General features: G+C 49.2%; 1 protein-coding gene across 5 annotated transcripts in view; it reads left to right on the top strand.

The window, feature by feature from the left end:
- The first annotated feature begins 674 nt into the window (after positions 1-674).
- The window catches only part of NT5M (5',3'-nucleotidase, mitochondrial), a 37,997-nt gene continuing 16,409 nt past the window's right edge, over positions 675-22,262 (top strand). The window contains exons 1-4 of one of the 5 annotated variants that reach the window (XM_070482222.1): positions 688-1,317; positions 4,269-4,369; positions 12,545-12,605; positions 16,947-17,870. In XM_070482222.1, the coding sequence (XP_070338323.1) occupies positions 745-1,317; positions 4,269-4,369; positions 12,545-12,605; positions 16,947-16,982 (771 nt within the window). In that variant the 5' untranslated portion in view covers positions 688-744 and the 3' untranslated portion in view covers positions 16,983-17,870. Of the gene's footprint in view, positions 1,318-4,268; positions 4,370-5,875; positions 6,837-12,544; positions 12,606-15,104; positions 15,883-16,946; positions 17,871-22,262 lie in introns of those variants that run through there. The other 4 variants (XM_070482223.1, XM_070482224.1, XM_044745457.2 and 1 more) reach the window with 4 other exon arrangements.

Here is a 22,262-nt window from a genome sequence, read left to right on the forward strand (position 1 = left end):
TATCCACTGCCCAGCACATCGGAGATGCTCAGCAAGTGTGCCAAAGAAACATAAGAAGGAAAACTGTCACCTTACTGGCCTTCTCTCCACCCCTGGGGCCTCACCCCCTGCTCAGGCCTTGCAGCTGCTCTTGCTGTCTGGACCACCGGTCTCTGGTTCCTACAAGCTCCTTCTCATCATTTAGGTCTCTGCTTCACAATCACCTCCCACAAGAGGCCTTCCCTGACCACCTGGCAGTCCCCCCACCTCTCCGTCATTACATCACCCTGTTTTTTTTTTTAAAGCAACCTATGCAGGGGTACATAACAATATTTATTTATAGGTTTAGTTGAAAATCACCAGTTTTATGAAGGCTCTGTGATGTTTGCAAGGTCTTCATTTGCTCTGCTAACGCCAGGCTCGCCCCAGATGCCCACTGTAAAGCGGGAGACTTCAGAGCGTACATCACCCGATCTTGGTTCCTTCACGCTACCGTCACTTCTTGAAGTTATTTGGCCTGTTTGGTAGGTTTATTTGCTTTTTGTCTGTTTCCCCTTCAAAACCTAAGTTCCAGAAGGGCAGGGGTCTTCTCTGTTTTGTCCACAGCCCGACACAGTAAGTGCTGAATGAACATCGCAGCGACACAGGCTTGCTCCCTGGGTGCGCACTGTTCTTCGATCCTCGGGGTTGCGGTGGGAGGAGAGAGCCAGCTCCAGGGTCTTGGGAGAAGGTGGGGGCGCAGACCCAGCCTCCGGGACAGGCCTTATGGCCCCGCCCCTCGGGCCCCGCCTCCGCGGGGGCGCGTGTTCCTTTAAGGGCGGCGCGCGCCGCAGCCTCGCTCTGGGGTCGGAGCCTGCGCGCTGGGGCCCCGCGCGCCCCCCGCGCCCCCCGTGGCCCCCGCGCGGCCCCCTCCCGCAGGGCCCTCTCCTTCCCGGCGGTCATGGCCGGCGGCCCGAGGCGGCCGGGCGGCGCAGCCCCGGCCCCGGCGCCCGCAGCGAGCGCCCGCGGGGGGCCATGATCCGGCTGGGCGGCTGGTGTGCGCGGCGGCCCCGCGGCGCGGCGGGCCCGGCGGGGCGGCGCTGGGCGGCGGGCGGGCCGGCGGGCCGGGCGGGCGGCCGCGCCCTGCGGGTGCTGGTGGACATGGACGGCGTGCTGGCCGACTTCGAGGGCGGCTTCCTCCGAAAGTACCGCGCGCGCTTCCCCGACCAGCCCTTCATCGCGCTGGAGGACCGGCGCGGCTTCTGGGTGTCGGAGCAGTACGGCCGCCTGCAGCCCGGGCTGAGCGTGAGCATCCCCCGCGCGCCCGCCCCCCGGGGCTGGGAGCCCGCCTGGCCTTGGGTGGGTCACCGCCTCCAGCCTCGGGTGGGCCTCTGGTAAAACAGGGTCCTGGGGAGGACCCAGGGTGCAGCGCCGGGCGCAGCCCAGCGCTGACTGTTGGCTCTCATCGAGGGCTTCTCAAAATTCAGGAGAATATAAAGCATAGTATAGCTAACTCTCCATCTCCAGCCGACTTTTTAATTTTTGGTGTATTTGGCATGAAGTCTTTGGTTTGTAAATTTTTTAAAATAAACGTTCCAAGTAAAGCCCTCCTTGACCCTTGCTGCAGTCACATTTCTGTTTCTTCCTCCTCATGAATTTGATGAGTGTCTTTACTATTCTTTTTTGCCCTTTTCTGTGAAAGCATAGCTCCCAGAGAGGTTGAGTGACTTTCTGGACGTCACACAGTCAGTCAGTGGTCAAGGTAGGGTAGGATCTGCTCCTTGGTTTATCCCCTTGCTCTCCTGACCCTGCTGAGTGCGAAGGACCCCACCTACCTGACTCCCGCTGGGCTCTGCCCTCTGCACCCATGATGGATGCAGGCCAGCGTCCAGGCGGGTTTACAGAGAGAGAGCTTGGTTTTAAATTTGAGCTGTGTCGTGAAGGGAACGGGGAATTTTGCCGTGCACAGACTCAGAGAGGCTGGGTGCTTTCTGCCGCCCGCCCCCCCCCACCCTCCCCCACCGCGTTGGCCACCTCAGGGCACTATGGGAGGATCTGATGGTGACCCTGGAGCCTGTTTTGTAGCCACAGGTTGCATTATCTTCTCTGTGGGGTGGGCATGATTATTGCCATTATGCAGGTGCGGAAACTTGTCCCAAGTCACATGGCTAGTAAGGGGCTCAGTCAGGATTCAAACTCCGGACTTTCTGCCCCCCAAGCGTATTCAGCTTCCCCACCTGAAGTCCTGTTCTCACTTGTTCTCACAAGTGACTTTTCTTTTGACATATGTAAGGCACGTTGACAATAATTTGGTTTGTTGAAGGGCAGGTGTTAAAAAGGAAATCAAGCGTCATTTCTCTTCATTAGCACCAGGCACTTCGGAAGGCGACTTTCCCAGAGCCAGTGGACTGACTTCTCCCCGGCCTGATACCTAATCGGAAACTTTGAACCCAAGAGAATACCCTGGCAGTTTCTGTAGCCTTGGTAACGTGCTGTCCTGCTGTGTATGTGTCGCTTATAGACAGCAGCACTGGTACTCTGGGCACCTTATTTCCTCCCCAGAACTGTTTAGGGGGATGAAACTAAGCCCACCCCAACTGTGAAAAAGCAGCTTTTCCAGTCTGCTGTGCAGGTGTGCAGACTCCAGCTCTAAGGAGATGAGTCACCGTTTTCCGAGTACGAGGCAGAGGAGCAGAGCTCCTGGGGTGCTCGGAACGGGGTGCTCTGGGAGTGACCTGCTCATTTCTTCTGCTTCTGGGAACGTTGCAGGCAGCTGGTTTTAATAGATGAAGACATGCCCTTCATCCCCAGCACAGCTCACAGCAGGACACCTCTGGCTCTCCCCTTGGCCGAGCTGGCCCGGCATCTGCTGGTGAAAACAACCAGCCAGCCAACCCCGGGTCCCTGTGTAGGCATTTCTACTTCACACAATACTACTCTGTCCTGTTCCCTTTGATCTCCACATTGCTCTGAGAGGTAAAGAGGGCAGAGGTGGAAGGCAAAGCTTATTGTAACTGACTTAGAATCTTACACTGTTCGGACAGGTGAGGAGCTGAGCCCAGAGAACGAAAGTGTCTTGACTGGGGTTTCGGAGCAAGTTAGTGAAGGGGGGAGGGAGGGGATCCTGGGGTGCTGATTCCTGAGTCGAGGCGGTTAGCCCAGGGTCGCACAGGAAGGCCCAGTCCTTCTGACTCCCACGTCTAGCGTACTTTCCAGCATTCCACGTTGCCTCCGTGTGAGTCAGAACCTCCACGTTCAAGTTCTGACAGTATCGCTTTGATACTGCATGTTATCGATAAGCACTGGTTTGTTTAAGCCCATACTGTTCACAAGAGTATTGCCAGTGTGGCCTCAGTGTACTCCACCCACAGGAGTGACGTGGTGGTGGCACTTGTTCTGGAGCAGCTTCTGACCTGGCAGGGGCACTTCCTGCACTGCACACATGGGGTTAGGTTCCTACTTCTCAGAGGCTGGGGTATGTCTCCCCTCCCTAGTCCTGGCCCTGGAAAGGTGTGGCATTCTGCAAACTTGATTTTGGTGTGGCAGCATAAGGTGGAAACGCCTAGCCTGGGAGTTGGAGATGGGATTCTACTCACAGTTTGGCCACCGTTTCGCTGTGTAACGTTAAGTAAATCCCCGTTCTGAGGCTTGGTTTTATTATATGTAAAATGACGGTCTGGATTTTTGGCTTGCAAACTGAAAAAACAGCAGAATACTTTTTAAACAAAGTATTTATTGGTATCTCAATGCATAAACCAGATAAAAGAGCTGTTCCGGTTGATGTGGGTGAGGGGCCTGGAGCTCTGGCCAGTTGGCCTTCTACCCACACCCGCATTATTCGGGAAGACACGGCAGTGCTCTTAAGGATCTCTGAGTTTCTCTGGAATTTAAGGACTCTAGTGCTCTGGCAAGACCTGGTCCCTCCTCAGAGCCTGCAGGCTGCTGCTGGCTGCTGGAGTCAAGCATACGTAAGGCTCGTGGTGATGGCCCTGTGTCCCAGACGGCTCCAGCAGCCCCTGCAGCGGAGCACACTTCAGAGTCCACAGCCCCTAACACCTTGGCTGGTCTCTGCTGCCTCCTCGCAGATGTCAGATCCCTCCTGGAGAGGGGCTGGAACACACGCAAGCTCGTGTAATCCTCTGCCTCCCCGCAGGAAATAAGTCCTTGGGGGTGTCTGTGGGGGTGGTGGTGAGGGGAACGTGGAAGGCCCACCTGCTTGTCAGCAGCCCTCCCCAGCCACAGCATCCTCTGTGCCACGAGGCAGGGTGCCGAGGACTCTGAAAGTCACCTGCTTCTCTTTGTCTTCTCAGGAGAAGGCCATCAGCATATGGGAGTCAGAGAATTTCTTTTTTGACCTTGAACCTCTCCCGGGGGCTGTGGAAGCTGTGAAGCAGATGGCCAACCTAGAAAAGTAAGTTTGTCTCCTCGCTTCCCAGTGTCTGCACCTTCTTCTTGCCATTACCTCCCCTTCTATCTCCCTCCCTTCTCTCTCCTCACCCGTTTCACAGGACCATGCTTGTTTCATTGTCGTTGGACTCAAGTTTGTAGGTTATTAAGATGTTTTGATCCAGTAACTTGAGAAAATATCGAGTCTAATTTAACTGGGTTCGCTGGATGTTCAGAGTTCATTTATTCAGCCAGTATCTGAGAAGGGACTGGTAGATGCTGCAGGGCACCCGTGATACAGAACAAACACAAACGTGGTTCTTACTCTTGTGGAGCCCGCAGTCCAGCCGAGAGCATGTGTTACACAAAGAATCACACACGTGAAGATAATTACAGATTGTTATAAGTGCTGGGAAGAAAAAGATGAGGCGTGTGAAGAGGTGCCACAGGAGACCTAAGGAGAAAGGATGATTAAGGAAGCAGGAGTACTGTTTTGTTCGAGTGAAGTGACTGGTTCTGTAGCTGAAGCCCCCACTCCATAGCCATTGCCCACTGTCCACTAAATTCCGTTAGCCAGTACAACTATGTGCTTCCCTGAGGACTTTTTAAAAATCGCTTTATTTGAAGTGTACAATTCAGTGGTTTTAAAATATGCTCACAGAGTTGTGCAACCATCACCATAGTCAATTTCATCACCCCAAAAAGAAACTCTATACCCCTTCCTGCCCTCCCCCTGCAGCCCTTGGCAACCACTATCTACTTTATGTCTCTGTTGATTTGCCTATTCTAGACATTTCCTACAATATGTAGTCTTTTGTGACTGGCTTCTTTCATTTGACGTACACGTTCCAGGGTTCATCCATGTTGTAGTGTGAATCAGTACTTCATTCCTTTTCATTGCTGAATAGTATTCCATTGTGTGCATATGCCCGTTTGATGTGTACAATTCATTGGTTTTTAAATATGCTCACAGAGTTGTGCAACCAGTCTGGGAAGTGCAAGTCTGGACCATATCATTGGTCCTTTACTTCCATTTTGGCTATTAACTGGGTGGAAGATTCCTAAGGTCAGTCAGTGCCGACTATATGAGAGACTCAGACAGTGTGAAGAGATGTGAAAACATGTGAGTTGCCCATTTTTGCCTCTCTCCCTACGTATATCCCCCTTCAGCCCATTTAGGGTGTACGCTTCCAGACGTTTTAAAATGCATTTACATATGTATTTATGTATAGATTTGTAATTTATATGTTCCACCCAGCAGCCAGAGTGATATTTTTAAACCAAATTCTGGTGATATTGGTCCCCTCTTAAAACCCTCTCTTGGCTTCCTGTTGCACTGAAATAAACCCTAACCCGCCAGGCCAGTGAGGCTGTCATTGTGACCTGGCCCTGCCACCTCTTGACCTCTTCTCACCTGCTCGAGGCACACTGGCTTATTTTCTGCCCCATGGATGTGCCACGCTTATTTCTGGCCTTCTGGCCTCTGTTCTTATTATATCTCTTGGAAAGTTTCTCCTCTGGTTCTTTGCAGGGACACATCATTTTCGTCCTTCAGCTCTGAGCACCTTGAATGTCACCTCTACAAAGAGGCCATCCCTGACTGCCACGGCTAAAGTGGCCACCGTCCTCCCCAGTCATTCTGCCGCATTGCCTGGGCGCCCACTCTCTGCTGGGATGGTGTGTCTGTGCTTGTCCCTTCCTCTTCTGAGTGTTGGCTTCCGGAGGTCAGGGATTGGCTTGGTTACGCCTTTCTTTTCAGGCCTAGAGTGATAGCTGGCATGTGGTACACACTCAGATATTCGCCAAATGAATATTCACATAGTAGCTGTTGGGTTTATTGTGTCTGTAGCTTTCTCTTGTTCACTTAATATGTGCTAGATATTTTCCATATCAATACTATAGAACTATCTTATTCTTTTTACCTACTATATAGTATTTTATCATACACATATACCATAGTTTATGTAATGATTTCCGTACGACTTTTAAGCTGTTTTTCATTTTTTCTTGTATATGAGGGCTGCAGTGAGAGTCTTGGTGTACGTGTGCCAGTATTTCAGTACAGTAGTCGACTAGCTGGATCAAAGCCATGTGCATTTAAATTGTTGGTGGATACTTAGTCCTGCATGCTATCCCTTTAGTAGTAACAACTCGCAGAGTATATGCCTCATAAAATGCCCTCAGTCAACATGAATTGTCCTTAAAGGGGCATTTGATGTGTAAAAATAGCCAAAACTTATTTAGAGTCAATGCTAGCAAATAAGTGAGTCATGTCTGAATTTCCCTGATGCTTAGAATGTAATGGATTTCAGTGTACATTGAATAGGAAACTCATCATGCCTCAAGCAACGAGTACTTTCTGATGTGATTGTAACTGGCTTCAGAGGGAAGTCAGTCCCTAAGAGAAGGCCAGAAATGTTTGCCCTAAAAAAATATAGCATATGGTTAATTTTTGAAAATTAAAAAATGGATAAAAAGTTATTCGTAATCTCACCACTTTGAAACCACTGCTTTCTTACATTTTGGTATTTTTTGTTTGAGTTTTCTTTCATATATATATGTATTTTTCCATAGTTGTTGTTATATCTAACTCCCAACACATATTAAGCGATCGTATTTGTCAAAACAAGCATTTGACATCATAGGGCACTACTTTTGAAGGAAGCATCTCATTTAGGACAAGTTTAGATGTGCTTAAACCTGTGTTTAAACGTGGCTCTTGTTACTCTGTTGTGGAGCCTGGAATAAGAGACAGTTCATTCACTCACTAAACAGATTCGTTTGCCACTTACTATGTGCCTGGCACTGTCTAGCCCTGGAGATGTATTTGTAAATAAGACACCTAAGGTCTCAGGCCTCAAGGAGTTGACGTTACAAGTAAACGGAGGGAAGGATGACAACAAGTAAACGGAGTAATTTCAGATTGCAGTAAGCTTTGTGCAGGCAATAAACACGGTGGTGTGCTGGGAGTAGGTGGGAAAGGGGCTGCTCCAGGTGGGTGGGGAGGTTTCTCTGAGGAGATAACATTTGGCCTCAGACCTGAGGGTAGGAATGAACTGCTAGTTCGGAACCAGGGGTGCGGCCCTCCAGGGCAGGAGGAGAGCAGGTGTGAAGGCACTGAGGTGGGCGAGGGCTTTGCTTATCTGATGACATGAAGGAGACCTGTATGGCTGGGACTGAGTGCGTGTCGGGGGTGGGATGGTAGAGTGGTGGAGGCTGAGGCTGAGGAGAGAATTATGGGATAGAACTTAGGTTTCAAACATGGGCTTGGGGTGATGAATTTGGATGGGCATTTCTCCAGAGGAGATATACACAAGGAGTGCATTAAAATTTGCCTCAACATCCTTAGTCCTTGGCGAACAGCAAGTCAAAAAACAATGAGAAACCACTTCACACCCACTAGAATGGCGATAATAAAAAAGATGGAAGATTGTAAGTGTTGCCGAGGATGTAGGGAATTTGGAACCATTATCATTGCTGATGGGATTGTAAATTGGTGCAGCTGCTGTGGAAAGCATTTCCTCAAAATGTTATAAATGGAGTTACCATATGACCCAGCATTGGCACTCCTGGGAATATACTCAAAAGAAATGAAAATATATGTCCACATAAAAACTTGTGCATGAATATTCCTAGCAGCACTATTCACAATAGTCAAAAGGTGGAAACAGCCCAAATGCCCATTAACTGATAAATGTGAAACAAAATGTGGCCTATCCACACAGTGGAATGTTCTCGAGCAATAAAAAGGCATGAAGTACTGATGCATTCTACAGTGCCGAGGGCCCTTGGAAGCATGGTGCTAAATGAAAGAGCCTGGTCACAAAAGACCACATAGCGTGGGATTCCATTCATATGAAATGTCCTTTCATATTCCGTTCATATGAAACAGAGACAGGAGGTAGGTTGGTGATTTCCTAAGGCCGGGGGCAGGAGTGGGGAGTCACGGCTGATGGATACAGGGTTTCTTTTTGGGGAGATGAAGGTGTTCTGACATTGACTGGTGATCGTTGTCAAACTCTAAATATACTAAAATTCATTGAATTACACACTTAAAACAGGTGGCTGTCATGGTATATGAATTATATCTCAGTGAAACTTTAAAAAAATCAGTCTGCCCAATTAGAAAAAAAGGAACTATTGATACATTTAACAACATGAATGAATCCCAAAAATAGTTTCACTGGATGGAGGAGCCAGACAAAAAGGAGTATATACTCTGTGGGTCCATTTGTATAAAATTCTAGAAAATACGATCTGATCTATGGTGATAGAAACAGATCACTAGTTCCCTGGGGCCCAGGGGGTGGGGGAGGGACAGGGAAGGGCAGGCAGAGAGATGACAAAGGGGTGCTGGATGTGTTTATTATCTTGACTGTGATGATCTGTGTTTCACACGTGTCAAAACTTACCATTTTGTACCCTTTTAATATGTGTAGTTTATCGTGTGTCAGTTATACCTTGATAAAGCTGTTCAGGAACAATCACTCTGGATGCTGGGTCTCAGGGAGTGGCTGGGCGCTGGGTCTCAGGGAATGGCTGGGCGCTGGAGCTCAGTGAGAGACAGCAGTGCCCTGGGCTGGGGCAATGACTATGGAGAGAAGCTAACAGACTGAAACATGCTTTGGAGGCAGAACCCGTCAGACCTGGTGATGGATATTGGGGGTGGAGGAAAGGTAGGAAAAAGGCTGATTTTTAGGTTTGTTGCTTGAGCAGCTAGGTACATGTATAGTAATGCTATTAACTGAGGGAGGAACAGGTTTGGGGAGGGGGACAACCACGTGCTCCATTTTGAAAATACCGAGTTTGAGACGCTGGTGCGATGGCCACATGGCGATATTTAATAGGCCATTAGGGATGTAAGCCTGGCACTCAGGAGAGAGGTGAGTTAATACAAAATAGATGTGTGTACTGGTCTCTGCCCCCGCTCCTGGCACCAAGCTCCTAACCCTTGTAAATTCCTAAGCGATAAGAACACCAGGAGCGTCTTTTGTTCTAATGAGGTGACTCTGGGGCGACCCCTGGATGGCTCCTGCATGGGGCTGGGTCCCAGAAAGACCAAGCCATGTTGAGCTGAGAACTGTCAGCACCCCCCCTTCTCCAGAGAGGGGAGAGCGCTGGAAATGCAGTTAATGGTCGATCGTGCCCACGTGAGGAAGCCTCCAGAAACCCCAATAGTAGGGGGTTCGGAGAGCTTCCAGGTGGGCGAACACAGCCACACCGGGAGGGTGGCGCACCCCATCTCCACGGGGACAGAAGCTCCTGCGCTCGGGACCCTCCCAGACCTCCTCCTGTGTGTCTCTTCACCTGCCTGTTCCTCTGTGTCCTTTATAGGAAACTGGTAATAGTAAGTAAAGTGTCTCCCTGAGTTCTGTGAGCCACTCCAGCAAACTGATGGAGCCCGCGGAGGGGGCCGGGGAACCTCCCATCTGTAGCTGGTTTGTCAGAAGCACAGCTGATGACTTGAACTTGTGACTGGCATCTGAAGTGGGGCCGGTCTTGTGGGACTGAGCCCTTAACCTGTGGGGTCTGACGCTGTCTCCAGGTAGAGTGTCAGAACTGGGTTAAATTGTAGGACACCAGCTGGTGTCACAGAGAATTGCTTGGTGTGCGAGCTTCCCCTCACATCTGGTGTCAGAAGTGTTGTGGGTGTGGCAGTAGTGTGAGAGGAAAGGAGACATACAGGAAGGAGAGACACAGGAGGAAAAACTGGGTGGTTTTTCTTATAGAGGAGAGAGCTGGACTGTGGAGGTAAAGTTAGGGGGCACCAGCATAGAGACGGTGTTTAAAGCCCTAGGCCTGGAGGAACTGCTGAGCTGGGAGTGTAGACGGAGAGCCAGAGAGCTGGGGAGAGCCAGCCGGCAAGGCCGGGAGACTCTGCTGGGGCAGTTGGTGAGGGCAGGTGCGCCAGGACGGGAGAGCTGTCATGGAGGAGGGTGTGGCTGCCACGCTGCGTGCTGGTGGGTAGGAGGAGGAGGGTGCGGTGTGCATTGGATATGGTGACCTGAGGGTCCTTGGTGACAACGGGCAATTTCTGTGGAGTGGAGGGGCTGGACGCCAGGCTGGATTGGCTGGAGCGGGCACAGGAGGTGAGGAAGTGGAGTCAACAAGTGCAGGCCACTTGCCAGGTTGTTCTGCTGCGACGGGAGCGGAGATCCAGGGTGGGGAGGGGAGGGCAGGGGTCAGGGCTTCGTATGCGCACATGTATGTTTTAAGACGGGAGGCGCTGGAATGTGCTGGGACAGGGAGGAGTGGTGGAAGGGGCATGTTGCAGTGAGTGGCCCGATCTCCCTGTGAAGATAAGGGCACGGGATCCAGGGCACACGTGGAGGGCTCGGCGCAGAGGAGGCAGGGACCCGCTTCCTCCTGGCAGTGGAAAGGGAGAAGGAAGTTCAGACACAGGCGACTTTCTCGATTTCATGATGAGCAGACGAGGCGCGTTGCGCAGGAGAGCAGTAAGTGAACGCGCAGTAGGGCCCCGAGGAAGGCTGCCAGGCGGGCTCAGACCCTCGGGGTTGCGGTTATGATTTTAAGGTGGAACTGGCCAAACTGGTTATGTGTTTTTTCTTTTTCTCCAGCAGCATGGCATTGCTTGGGTGCAGGTGGGAGAAGCTGGACAGTCGGGTTCTTTTGGGGGCCCAGCACAACAGACCCCCATGGAGGAAGAGAAAGGCGAGCTGGGTGATGGTGGTGCTGGGCAGTGGGAGAGGCAGGCCGCCAGGGAGGATGCAAGGGTGCTGGGCCTCAGTGGGGTTGAAGACCGAGCGGAAGAAGTTAGAATGAGTTTACTGGAAGGGTAGTGGGTGGTGGTCCCAGAGCAAAGCGTGAAGTTGAGACAGCAGAAGTGATTACAAGCTCCCGGGCGGCGGTGGCAGGGGCCTGGAGACGGGTGCGGGACGGGGTTTGGAGGTGAGCAGGTTAGGACCTGAGGGGCTGGAGCTGCATGTGTGTGCGTAGTGTGTGTGTACGTGACATGGTCGCTGAGGACAGTGATAGGAGCGGGATGGAAGGACGACGGCAGGCCCGCGAGTGGGGGAGGGCACGAGGGGCACGGCCTGGGCCAGAGTAGGTGACAGTGACGGAGACAGCAGGGCTGTGGTGTAGGAGGCAGGAGTGTGGAGGGGTGTGTGGTCTGCAGGTGGCAGTGCAGAGCAGGAAGACTCCTCACCTCCTCTCTGAAGCACGTGGGGCGTGAGGAGCGAGCGGCTTTCACTCAGCCGCAGGGGAGCCGAGTTCTTCCTGGGAGGCCAGGTTTCAGTGCAGGCAGGAGGTGAGAGAACCTTGGGGAGAGGCTGAGTACCTAGGGGACCGAGCCTGCGCGTGGGAGGGGACACAAACTTGGCAGAGGCAGTGCTGAGAGAGGGGAGACTCAGGGAACTGAAAGACACGTGCCTTCTGCCCGGGAGCCTGGCCATCTTACCATGGCTCTCAGGGGACTAGTTTGCAAAGAAAAGGAGCCAGGAAAATCCAGTCTTCCGCAGGCTCAGTTTGATCAGCCAGTAGGTGCCGGCTTTATGTGGGTGTTGAGACCAGCTGGCTCTGTCAGCAAGGACAGCCTTGGGGCTGTGAAGAGAAGCAGGCTCCTGGGAGGTCAGCCCCCGCGTTGACCCAGCACGGAACCACAGACCGTGGGGAAGGGGCCTCCCTGAGCAGAGCCCATGCCCGTTTTGAGGGGGCTCCTGTGGTTGGGGAGCTTAGCCGGCTTGGATCTGGGCTCCTCCTCTCTGCTCCTCCCTGCCAGAGGGCTTGGCAGGCATACTTTTTAGGAAGACTTCTTCCTCGAAGGTTTCTTTACTTTGAATTGCATGAGGTCCTGACTCTCCCTCAAGTCACTTGCCCTGCGTCCTTTTCGTGCTCCTCTCCGTGCCACGTGCTTCTTTCTCAGTGTTTCCCAGTTCAGATCTCAGAGGGCACTGATTAGCCCAGCTAACCTTTTGGGTCCAGCCATGCAGAATTGCCATAAGTTGGATGCCCACCCCTGTGCTGGTTCTCTGGGCCAAGGAGTGGCGTGGCACAGGGCTGCCCAGGGCCATAGGATGGGCAGATGTCACTGGTATGGAGAGCAACTCGGGGCAGTGGGCTTTCCCATTCTGGGTGGTGGTGCAGACTGAGAGGGTTCGGTGCCGCAGAGTGGGGGCGGGGCTGGCGGGGGCCACAGGGACGTAGGCTGGCAGGCTCACTGTCCTTCCTCTTCCCGCAGCACTGACGTCTTCATCTGCACGAGCCCCATCCGGATGTACAAGTACTGTCCCTATGAGAAGGTAAGACGAGCAGCTCACTCGGCGCGGGCTGGTGCTCTGCCCCTTGTCACCTTTACCCCATGTGTAGCAGGTAAGGGGTGCTGACCCTCAGCACAGCTGCTGGCCAGCTGGGGTCGCCTCCTGTCTGCCACTTCTCCTGTCGCTCCCTCCTGTCTCTCTGCCAGGGTCTGCTCTCCTGAACACCTTCTCTAGCACCACTCTGAGATTCCGTCACGTTCTCTGGATGGTACCTGGTGAAGACGCCAGGTTCTCTGGGAAGGGTGACCATCCACATTTTAGTGCAGTGTTGTTTGTGAAGGATGGACGGAGAGAAAGTGTGTCAGGGGAGGGATTGGAGGCAACCGAAACCCAAATATTAGGGCATGTGAATTTATTTACATGAAAAGTCTTACAAAGGTGAAACAGTTAAATTACATATTGGTACACACTCACTTTGTCCTTATTGAAAAAATAGAATTACGGGAAACAGACTTTTCTGGAAGTTGGGAACCTCTGGTTGCCAAACCCAGAGTAAAGATCTGGTGCCCAGGAGGCAGGCATTCACACAGAGGTGGTTCAGGGCCCAGCTCCTGCCCTGGGGAGGTCCAAGCAGCCTGCCCAAGTCCAGGAAAGTGGGCCATGGGATCCGGAGGCTTCCTGCTCTGCGGGCTTGGCACGGCCTCCAGCAGGAGCTCTCCAGAGTGTCTTCGTATCTCTCTTCAGCTCCAGGTTAGAAACAAAACATGCACAGTCAGCCAACATTGAGTGCCTTCTGTGTGCTTTAAATGGGGCGGGAGCTCACTTACTGAGCAGTTAGAGTGGTATCAGGCGTGGCGCTCGGCGCCCACTGATCGCGTGCTCATAGCACCCCGTTCCGTGGTTGTCCCGACGCCCTGTTAGCACAGGGAACGTGAGTTTGGTGAAGCTCAGAGGACTTAAGGACTTATCCACAGTCGGTAAGTGAGGGGTCAGGACTGAAGGCCAGGTCCACTCTTCCTGGGAGAGCAGTGGTCCAGGGTCAGAGCCCAGCCCATTGGGGTCAGCAGCCCCTGGACACCTGTAAGAAGTGGACGTTCTCCGGCCCCTCCTGAGACCACCTGCGTCAGAAATTCTGGGAGTAGCCATGTGTCTTTTAACAAGCCCTCCAGGTGCACCTTTAAGTTGAGAACTGCTGGGTTAGAGTAACGGTTTCAGCTGGGATTATACTGGGTGGTTAGGATGACTGTCCAGTGGTTGCTGAATTGATAAGGTGGCTGTCATTTGTCTATTCCTGTGCATTTCAGTGTCATCTTTATGCCCACCATCTTACCCCTGTAGCCTCAGCCGGGACTCCCCTCTGAGCTCCAGACAGTTCCAACCTGATGTGTCTGTCCCTGGGGTCCTGATGCTCTATCCCATGTCCATCCCTCCCCGCTCAGGCTGGAAGTCTGAAGCCGTCCCAGTGACACCCTTCTTACCCCTCACGTCCAGCACATCAGGAGGTCATGTTTCCTGTTGATGCTGTTGCTAAGTATTTCTAGCATCTGTCCACTTGCCTCTCTCCATCACCACCATCTTAGCATTCCTTGTAGAAATACTAAGATAGCCTCCTAAACTGTTCATTTCAGTTCCACACGCGGCCAGAGTAGGTCTTTCATAAGCAGATCATGTCAACTCTCTACTCTAAAACCTCTTAATGGGGGGATTGGCCTAGTGGCGTAGTGGTTAAGTTCACGCTCTGCTTTGGTGGCCTGGGGTTTACAGGTTTGGACCCCAGGTACAGACCTACACCACACATCAAGCCATGCTGTGGTGGCATCCCATATATGAAATAGAGGAAGATTGGCACAGATGTTAGCTCAGGGCCAATCTTCCTCACCAAAAATAAAAAATAAAAAAATAAAAATCTTTTAATGTTTTTCCACTACACTTAAAGTAGAACTAAATACACACACACACAAACACACACACAAACACAAACACACAAACTCCTCGCCATAATTTACAAGGCCCTGCCTAGTCACCTCTCTCACCCATCCTAAGTTTCTGTCCTCTCTGTTCACAATGCTCCACGTTCCTCTGTTTCTTGAGCATGCCAGGTGTTCTTGCTTCTCCCTCACCCATGCTGGGCCCTCTGCATGTCTCGTTCCTCTTCATCCAGTAGGGCTCAGCCCAGCCCCCCACAGTTCCTGACCATATCTCAAGTACGTTCTCTCTCCACCTTGTTGTCCTGTGTCTCAGACCTCGTTTCCTGTGTAACACACTGTTTGAAATGGGTCCATTTCTTTGTCTGTGTCTTATCTGTTTGTCTCCTCCGCTGGACCACAAGATCTCTGAGGGTGGGACCATGACTGGCTCACCTGCCATTGACCCCAGCCCCAGCACAGGACCCCGCACGTTGTGTGCACTCAGCGTTCGTTGTTAGACGAATAGATTCATTTGTGTGGCTGAGAGTTATCAGACACCTTTTAGTAATAATGTTTGCTCTTTATTTGACGCCTCTAATATGCAGGGTCCTATACTTTTATTATCGTTTTTAAGGCTTACCACAGCTTCTTGTGAAATAAAATACTCTTCTGATCTGACAAATGAAGAAAGGGGCTGAGAGAGGGGAGGCAGCTCATCTGCTGGGTCTATGATGACGCAGGCGGTGGGGCTCAGTCCAGATCTGTGCGCCCGGAGCCCGAGCTCTTAGCCACTTCTGCAAGCAGCACATGCTCACCGTAGAGGGTTTGCAATCCAGTGAACGTGTAAGAAGAGGATATCACTTAGGACTCTCTAGTCTCATGCAGCATCAATGGCATCTGGCTACTTAAGCAAAAGTAGAGTTTATTAGAAGGATGTTGGTTTGCTCAGAGAATCCAAGGAAAAGCTGCAGAAGCAGATCTTAGATGAGCAGCTGGGGAGCCAGAGCTGACAGATGGTCTCTTCAGCGTATGAGCTTGAAAAACGCGCAGCTCCATTCGTTCTCCATCCGTTGGTTTCTTTGCCCGAGATTCGTGTTCCCAGGAGAGAGAGACTGACTGGCTGAGCTGGGGTCCCGCGCCAGTCCTTGGCCAGGGGAGGGTGGGCATCCTGGCTGACATTCTGTTAAGGATGGGGGCAGCTTTGCAGAGAAAAACTGAGACGCTATTAACAGAGGGAGGGCTGCAGCGATGGTGGATGCTGTGGCCAGAATAAACGAAGGACAGACAGCAACAGAGCCCACAGCTACAATCCTGCCATCTAGCAGTAGAAACACTGTTAACATTTTGATGTGTTTCTTTCTGGTTTTGCTTTGATGTGTATTAAATATAATATGTATATTTTAACAAAACTTAAATCTCATATGGTTTAGTATCTTTTTTCTACTTAATGTATTTGCTTTTTTCTGTCACCAAATATTCTTCAAAAACATGATTGCTAACAGCTGAAGTCATGTTTAAATAAATCTTTCGATGATCATGTCCATAGGGTAAATTCTAAGAAATAGAATTCCTAGCTCCCGCAAGCAGAGGTGGAGTGTGGCGCACGCTACAGGGAGAGTGGCTGTGTGCCATTGGCGCTGTGCAGGCCTGGGCAGAGCACCCCTCCCACCCGGGGCCAGGCCGGGCTGCACAGGGTCAGCTGGGGCAGGAAGTGGGACCCTGAGCAAAGACACCAAGACAGGACAATGCAGTCTGTTTGAGGAGGTCTGGGTGAATTCTGCTGGCTGGTGGCCAGAGGGCCTGGCTAGAATGTGCTGTGGGCCAGGCTCGGGGTGCGTGCTTATCTGCAGTCTCCAGCCCTCTGGAACAGTTCAGCCACGTTGACAGCTTTTTTCCTGGAACTAAGAGGGAAAAGTGGACCGACTCTGTCTTGTGAAGAGATGAGTGTAGCTCCTGCCACCTCCTCTCCCACCGTCCATATACCCTCTTGTCCCTAGTGGATGGGGCCTCTGCCCTTGGCTGACGGAGGCTGGGGCCAGGTGGGTGCTGACAATTCCTCTGCCTGGGCCTCGGGGATTGAAGGGCTGGGGGCTGGTCTGAGGACATCGTCTGCACTGTTTTGTCCCTAGGGCAGCGCTGGTGGGTGCTCAATGCCTTGACTGCTCACAGAGTTCTTCCCTCTGCTCATGCCCACCACAGCAACGTCAGCCTTTGGCATCAGAAGCAGGAGCTTTTCTCCTCTCCTTATTCCTCTCCAGACCCAGTCAAAGAAGGGAAACCTAATTGCTATGAGCTCAACTTTTTTTTTGCTTGCTCGTTTGGTTTTTGTTTTTGTTTTGTTTTTCTGGTGATGAAGATTGGCCCTGAGCCAACATCTGTTGCCAATCTTCCTCTTTTTGCTTGAGGAAGATTGTCGCTGAGCTAGCATCTGTGCCCATCTTCCTCTCTATTTTTTGTATGTGGGACGCCGCCACAGCATGGCCCGATGAGCGGTGTGTGGATTCACCAGTGAACCCAGGGCTGCCGAAGTGGAGCACAGGAACTCAACAACCATGCCACTGGGCAGGCCTTTTCCAGTGCCTTTTGATGAGCAGAAGCTGATGAAGTCCAGTCTATCAAGGTTTTTTTTTTAAAATGCTCAGTGCCTGTTGTGTCCTATAAGAAATATTTGCCTGTCCCAGAGTAATGATGGTAGGCCCTGTATTAGTTTCTTATTGCTGTGGTAACAAATTACCGCAAATGCAAATTACTGCTAAAAACAACTCAGATTTACCATCTTACAGTTTTGGAGATCAGAAGTCCAAAATCAGTCTCAGTGGGCTAACAGCGTGGTGTTGGCAGGGCTGGTTCCTGGGCTCCAGGGGAGGATCCATTTCCTTACCCACTGCAGCTTCCAGAGGCCGCCTGCAGGTCTTGGCCTGTGGTCCCTTCCTCCATCTTCACAGCAGCCATCACATTACTCTAACATCTGCTTCCACCGTCTTTCCTCTGACTGACTCTCCCGCCTCCCTCTTTCTTATAAAGACCCTCGTGATTACACTGGGCCCACCTGGGTAATGCAGGGTAATCTCCTTTGACGATCCTTAACTTAATTGCAAAGTCCCTTTTGCCATATTCACAGGTTCCAGGGATCAAGATGTAGACGTCTTTGGAGGGCCATTATTCTGTCTACCACCATCTTCTGTGTTTTCTTCTAGAAGCTTTATATTTTTAGCTTTTACATTTAGATCTCTGATCCGTCACAAATGTGTTTTTGTATATTGTGTGAAGTAGGGGATGAGGTTCATTTTTTTCCTATTTGCTTTTTATGTTTGTTGAGAATACTTTTTTTTAAGACTTTCATTTTCCCATTGAATTGTTTGGTTCTTTTGTTGAAAATTAAATGACCATATATATGTAGCTTTATTTTTGGTTTAATTTGACTTTGAGGTTTTTTGGGAGGCTTTGAAGTGAATGTCTTACCTAGCTGCGTCTCAAAAGAAGGGTTGAGAATTAGGAATATAACTTCCTTCACTTTTTTTTTGAGGAAGATTAGCCCTGAGCTAACTACTGCCAGTCCTCCTCTTTTTGCTGGGGAAGCCTAGCCCTGAGCTAACATCCGTGCCCATCTTCCTCTACTTTTTATATGTGGGATGCCTACCACAGCATGGCTTGCCAAGTGGTGCCATGTCCGCACCCGGGGTCCAAACCAGCGAACCCCGGGCTGCCGAGAAGTGGAACGTGTGAACTTAACCGCTGCACCACTGGGCTGGCCCCTGTAGCTTTATTTTTGTACTCTCTATTTCATTCCACTGATATGCATGTTTCTCTTTATGCCAATGCCACGCTGTCTTAATAATGAATATTGATAGCGTGAGCCGGCCCTGTGGCTGCGTGGTTAAGTTCGCATGCTCCGCTTCAGCGGCCTGGGGTCTGCCAGTTCGGATCCTGGGTGCGGACCTAGTGCCACTCATCAGGCCACGCTGAGGCAGCGGCCCATGTGAGCTCAACTTCTTTGTCACACCTGGGGAATCAGAACTGGGCGACATTCAGGTTATTAGGACCTTCTTTCTGGCTGGAGCTTGCTGATATTTTAAACCCAAACCTGCTCAATAATAGTGGGTATTAATGCATGAGTTGGTAGGTAGTATATGCAGGCGAGGGCTTTACCTGTGCAGATCCATTTCACCTTCATAATGGCCCTTTGACATAGGTATGTTATTATCCCCACTTTACAGATGAGGAAACTGAGGCACAGGAGGTTAAGTCACTTGCCCAAGGTCAGCAGCAAGAAATGGCGAATCAGGCTTGGGCATTCTGGCTCCAGAGCCTGTCATCTGTGCCTCTGTGCCACGCTGCCTCCCTTCTCTAACTTCACCCAACTCAGAGCTTAGTGAGCATGATATTACCATTTTTTCCAAGAGAGAGATTTTAAAAACTCCACGGCAAATTCTTGAGGCTCACACATGACGTGGTGCTCCACTTTTCCTCATTCAGCAAGGTGAGTGATCACAGTGGGGTTAAGTGAGATGCTTGGTTGTAATGGTGGGACGGGTTCTTTTCATTTGAAGTCTGGTCTCCAGATCACATGTCAGCTAGATTCTGTGTTTGATTTTAAGAATAAATGGTAAACATTTCCACCCCATAATTGAGCCTCTTAACCTCAAATAAAAAAACATAGGCCATTTTTTGAACTTAAGAAGATAATGAATTAAATTTCTTCATGCCTTTCCCACCAAACTGTCTGACTGTTCCCAGCACGGGCCCTCTTGTCAGACTTAACTAACAGGCACATTGCTTTCTCTTGCCACCAAAAGCAACCACAGGTCCTTTGAGGGACAGTGTGCGAGCCATGCCGCCAGCATTTCAGGAAGTTCCCCTCGTGGCATCTCCCACTTTGTGTGCTACCTAGGAATCTGAAACTGGGGCTTGTGGCATGTTTTGGCCCAAACCAGTGTTTACTAAAAAATTGAGTGTTCGTTGTAGTTGGCGTAGGTCTTCTTTTCGGGATGGTGGAAATGTACGAGAATTGGCTCGGTGATGGCTGAACAACACGGTGGATTACTAGAGAACTACTGAATCATACACTCGAAGTTGGTGAATTTTACAATATGTGAATTATATGTCAAAACAGACTGTAGAGTGGAGTAAAAGGAGACAGCATTTTATAGTATAAAAAACTAATACACCAGGAAAAGAGGAGGACTCAAATAAAATCAGAAATGAGAAAGATGTCAAAACTGATACCATAGATATATAAAGAATGAGCAATTACACACCAACAAATTAGCCAACCTAGAATAAATGGATAAATTCCTACAAACATACCACCTACCAAGACTGAATCATGAAGAAATAGAAAATGTGAACAGACTGACTGCCAGCAAGGAGGCTGAATCAGTGATCAAAAAACCTCCCAACAAATAAAAGCCCAGAACCAGACGGCTCCACTGGTGAATTCTACTAAACATTAAAAAATTGATACTAATCCTTCTCAAACTGTTCCAGAAAATAGAAGAGCGGGGAACTCTTCCAAATACGTTGTACAAGGCCAGCATTACCCTGATACCAAAACCAGACAAGGATGCCACAGAAAAAGAAAATTACAGGCCAATATCCCTGATGAGCGTAGATGCAAAAATCCTAAACAAAATAATAGCAAACCAAATTCAACAATCTGTTAGAAAGATCATACACCACGATCAAGTGGGATTTATTCCAGGGATGCAAAGATGGTTTAACATCCACAGATCAGTCAGTGTGGTACACTACATTAACAAAGTGAAGGAAAGAAATCAAATGATTATCTCAATAGATGTGGAAGAAGCATTTCATAAAATGGATATCCATTTATAATAAAAAAACCCTCGACAAAGCGGATACAGGCACACCTTGGAGATACTGCAGGTTCAGTTCCAGACCACTGCAATAATGTGAATATCACAATAAAGCAAGTGTTGTGAATGTTTTGGTTTCCGGTACAAATAAAAGTTATGTTTACACTATACTGTAATCTGTTAAGTGTGCAATAGTATTATGTCCAGAAAAAGAGATGTACGTACCTTAATTAAAAAAATACTTTTTTGCTCAAAAATGCTATCCATCATCTGAGCCTTCAGCGAGTTGTCATCTTTTTGCTGGTGGAGGGTCTTGTAAAAAACACTCTATCCGCAAAGCTCAGTAAAACAAGGTCTGCGTGTGTAGAGGGAACACACCTCACCATGATAAAGGCCATGTGTGACAAGCCCACTGCTAACATGGTACTCAGTGGTGAAAAGTTGAAAGCTTTTCCTGTAAGATCAGGAACAAGACAAGGATGTTCACTCTTACCATTTTTAGTCATTTTATTTGTTGTAGCCAGAGAAGTTAGGCAAGAAAAAGAAAAGAAAAGCCATCCAAATTGGAAAGTAAGAAGTAAAACTGTCACTATTTGTAGATGGCATGATATTATATAGAGAGAGTTGTGAAGACTCCGTCAAAAAACTGTTAGAACTAATAAATGAATTCAGTGAAGTTGCAGGATACAAAATCAATACACAAAAATCTGTTGCGTTTCTATACACCAACAGCAAACTATCAGAGAAATTAAGAAAACAATTCCATTTACAATTGCATCAAAAAGAATAAAGGACCTAGGAATAAATTTAAACAAGGAAGTAAAAAACCTGTATATTGAAAACTACAAGACATTAAAGAAAGAAATTGAAGAAGACACAAATAAACGGAAAGATATCCCATGCTCATGGATTGGAAGAACTAATATTGTTAAAATGTCCATCTTACCCAAAGCAATACACAGATTCAATGCAATCGCTATCAAAATTCCAATGGTGTTTTTCACACATATAGAACAAACAATCCTAAAATTTGTATGGAACCACAAAATCACCAAAATTTTTACAGAAACGGAATAGCCAAAGCAGTCTTGAGAAAGAAGAACAAAGCTGGCGGCATCGTGCTCCCTGATTTCAAACTTACTGCAAAACTAAAGTAATTTAAAAAGTGTGGTATTGGCATAAAAACAGACACATAGATCAATGGAACAGAATAGAGAGCCCAGAAATAAACACAGCAAATATGGTCAATTAATCTATGACAAGGAACCAAGAATATACAATGAGGAAAGGACAATTTCTTCAGTAAATGTGTTGGGAAAACTGGACAGCCACATGAAAAAGAATGAAACTGGATGCCTACCTTAACACCACACACAAAAATTAATTCAAAATGGATTGAAGATTTGAACGTAAGACCTAAGTGAAGTACCTTGTACAGAGAAAGATAAATATCCCATGGACTCACTCACATGTGGAATCTTAAAAACAAAACAAAGCGTGAACAAACAGAAACCAAACTCACGGAGAGCAGATTGGTGGTTACAAGAGGCAGGAGGTGGGGGTGGGAGAAATGGGTGAACTGTTCTTTGTTTTTTAGTTTAATAAATTGAATAAAAAATTTTAAAAAACTAATAGAACTGTAAGGAGAAATAGACAAATTCACAGTTGTCAGAGATTTTAATATTCTTGTGTTAACGACTGATAGAATAAGGAGACAGAAAACCAGGCAGGAAGTAGAGCCGGCTTGCCCACCTGACGCCCGCCTGGCGCTCCACACCACAGCAGCAGACGGACGTTCTTGTCCGGTGCATGCGGAACCTTTAGCAAGACAGGCATTATCTTGAGATGGTGAATATACTAACACCCACTGGATTGTACACTTTAAATTGGTGAATTTTATGGTATGTGAATTATTGCTAAAAAAAGTTGGCTGTTGAGATGGTTGATACTTCCGAAACTAACCTCTTCTTCTGCTT

Source organism: Equus asinus, chromosome 13, assembly GCF_041296235.1.
Source record: "Equus asinus isolate D_3611 breed Donkey chromosome 13, EquAss-T2T_v2, whole genome shotgun sequence".
In the NCBI taxonomy this organism is placed as follows: domain Eukaryota; kingdom Metazoa; phylum Chordata; class Mammalia; order Perissodactyla; family Equidae; genus Equus; species Equus asinus.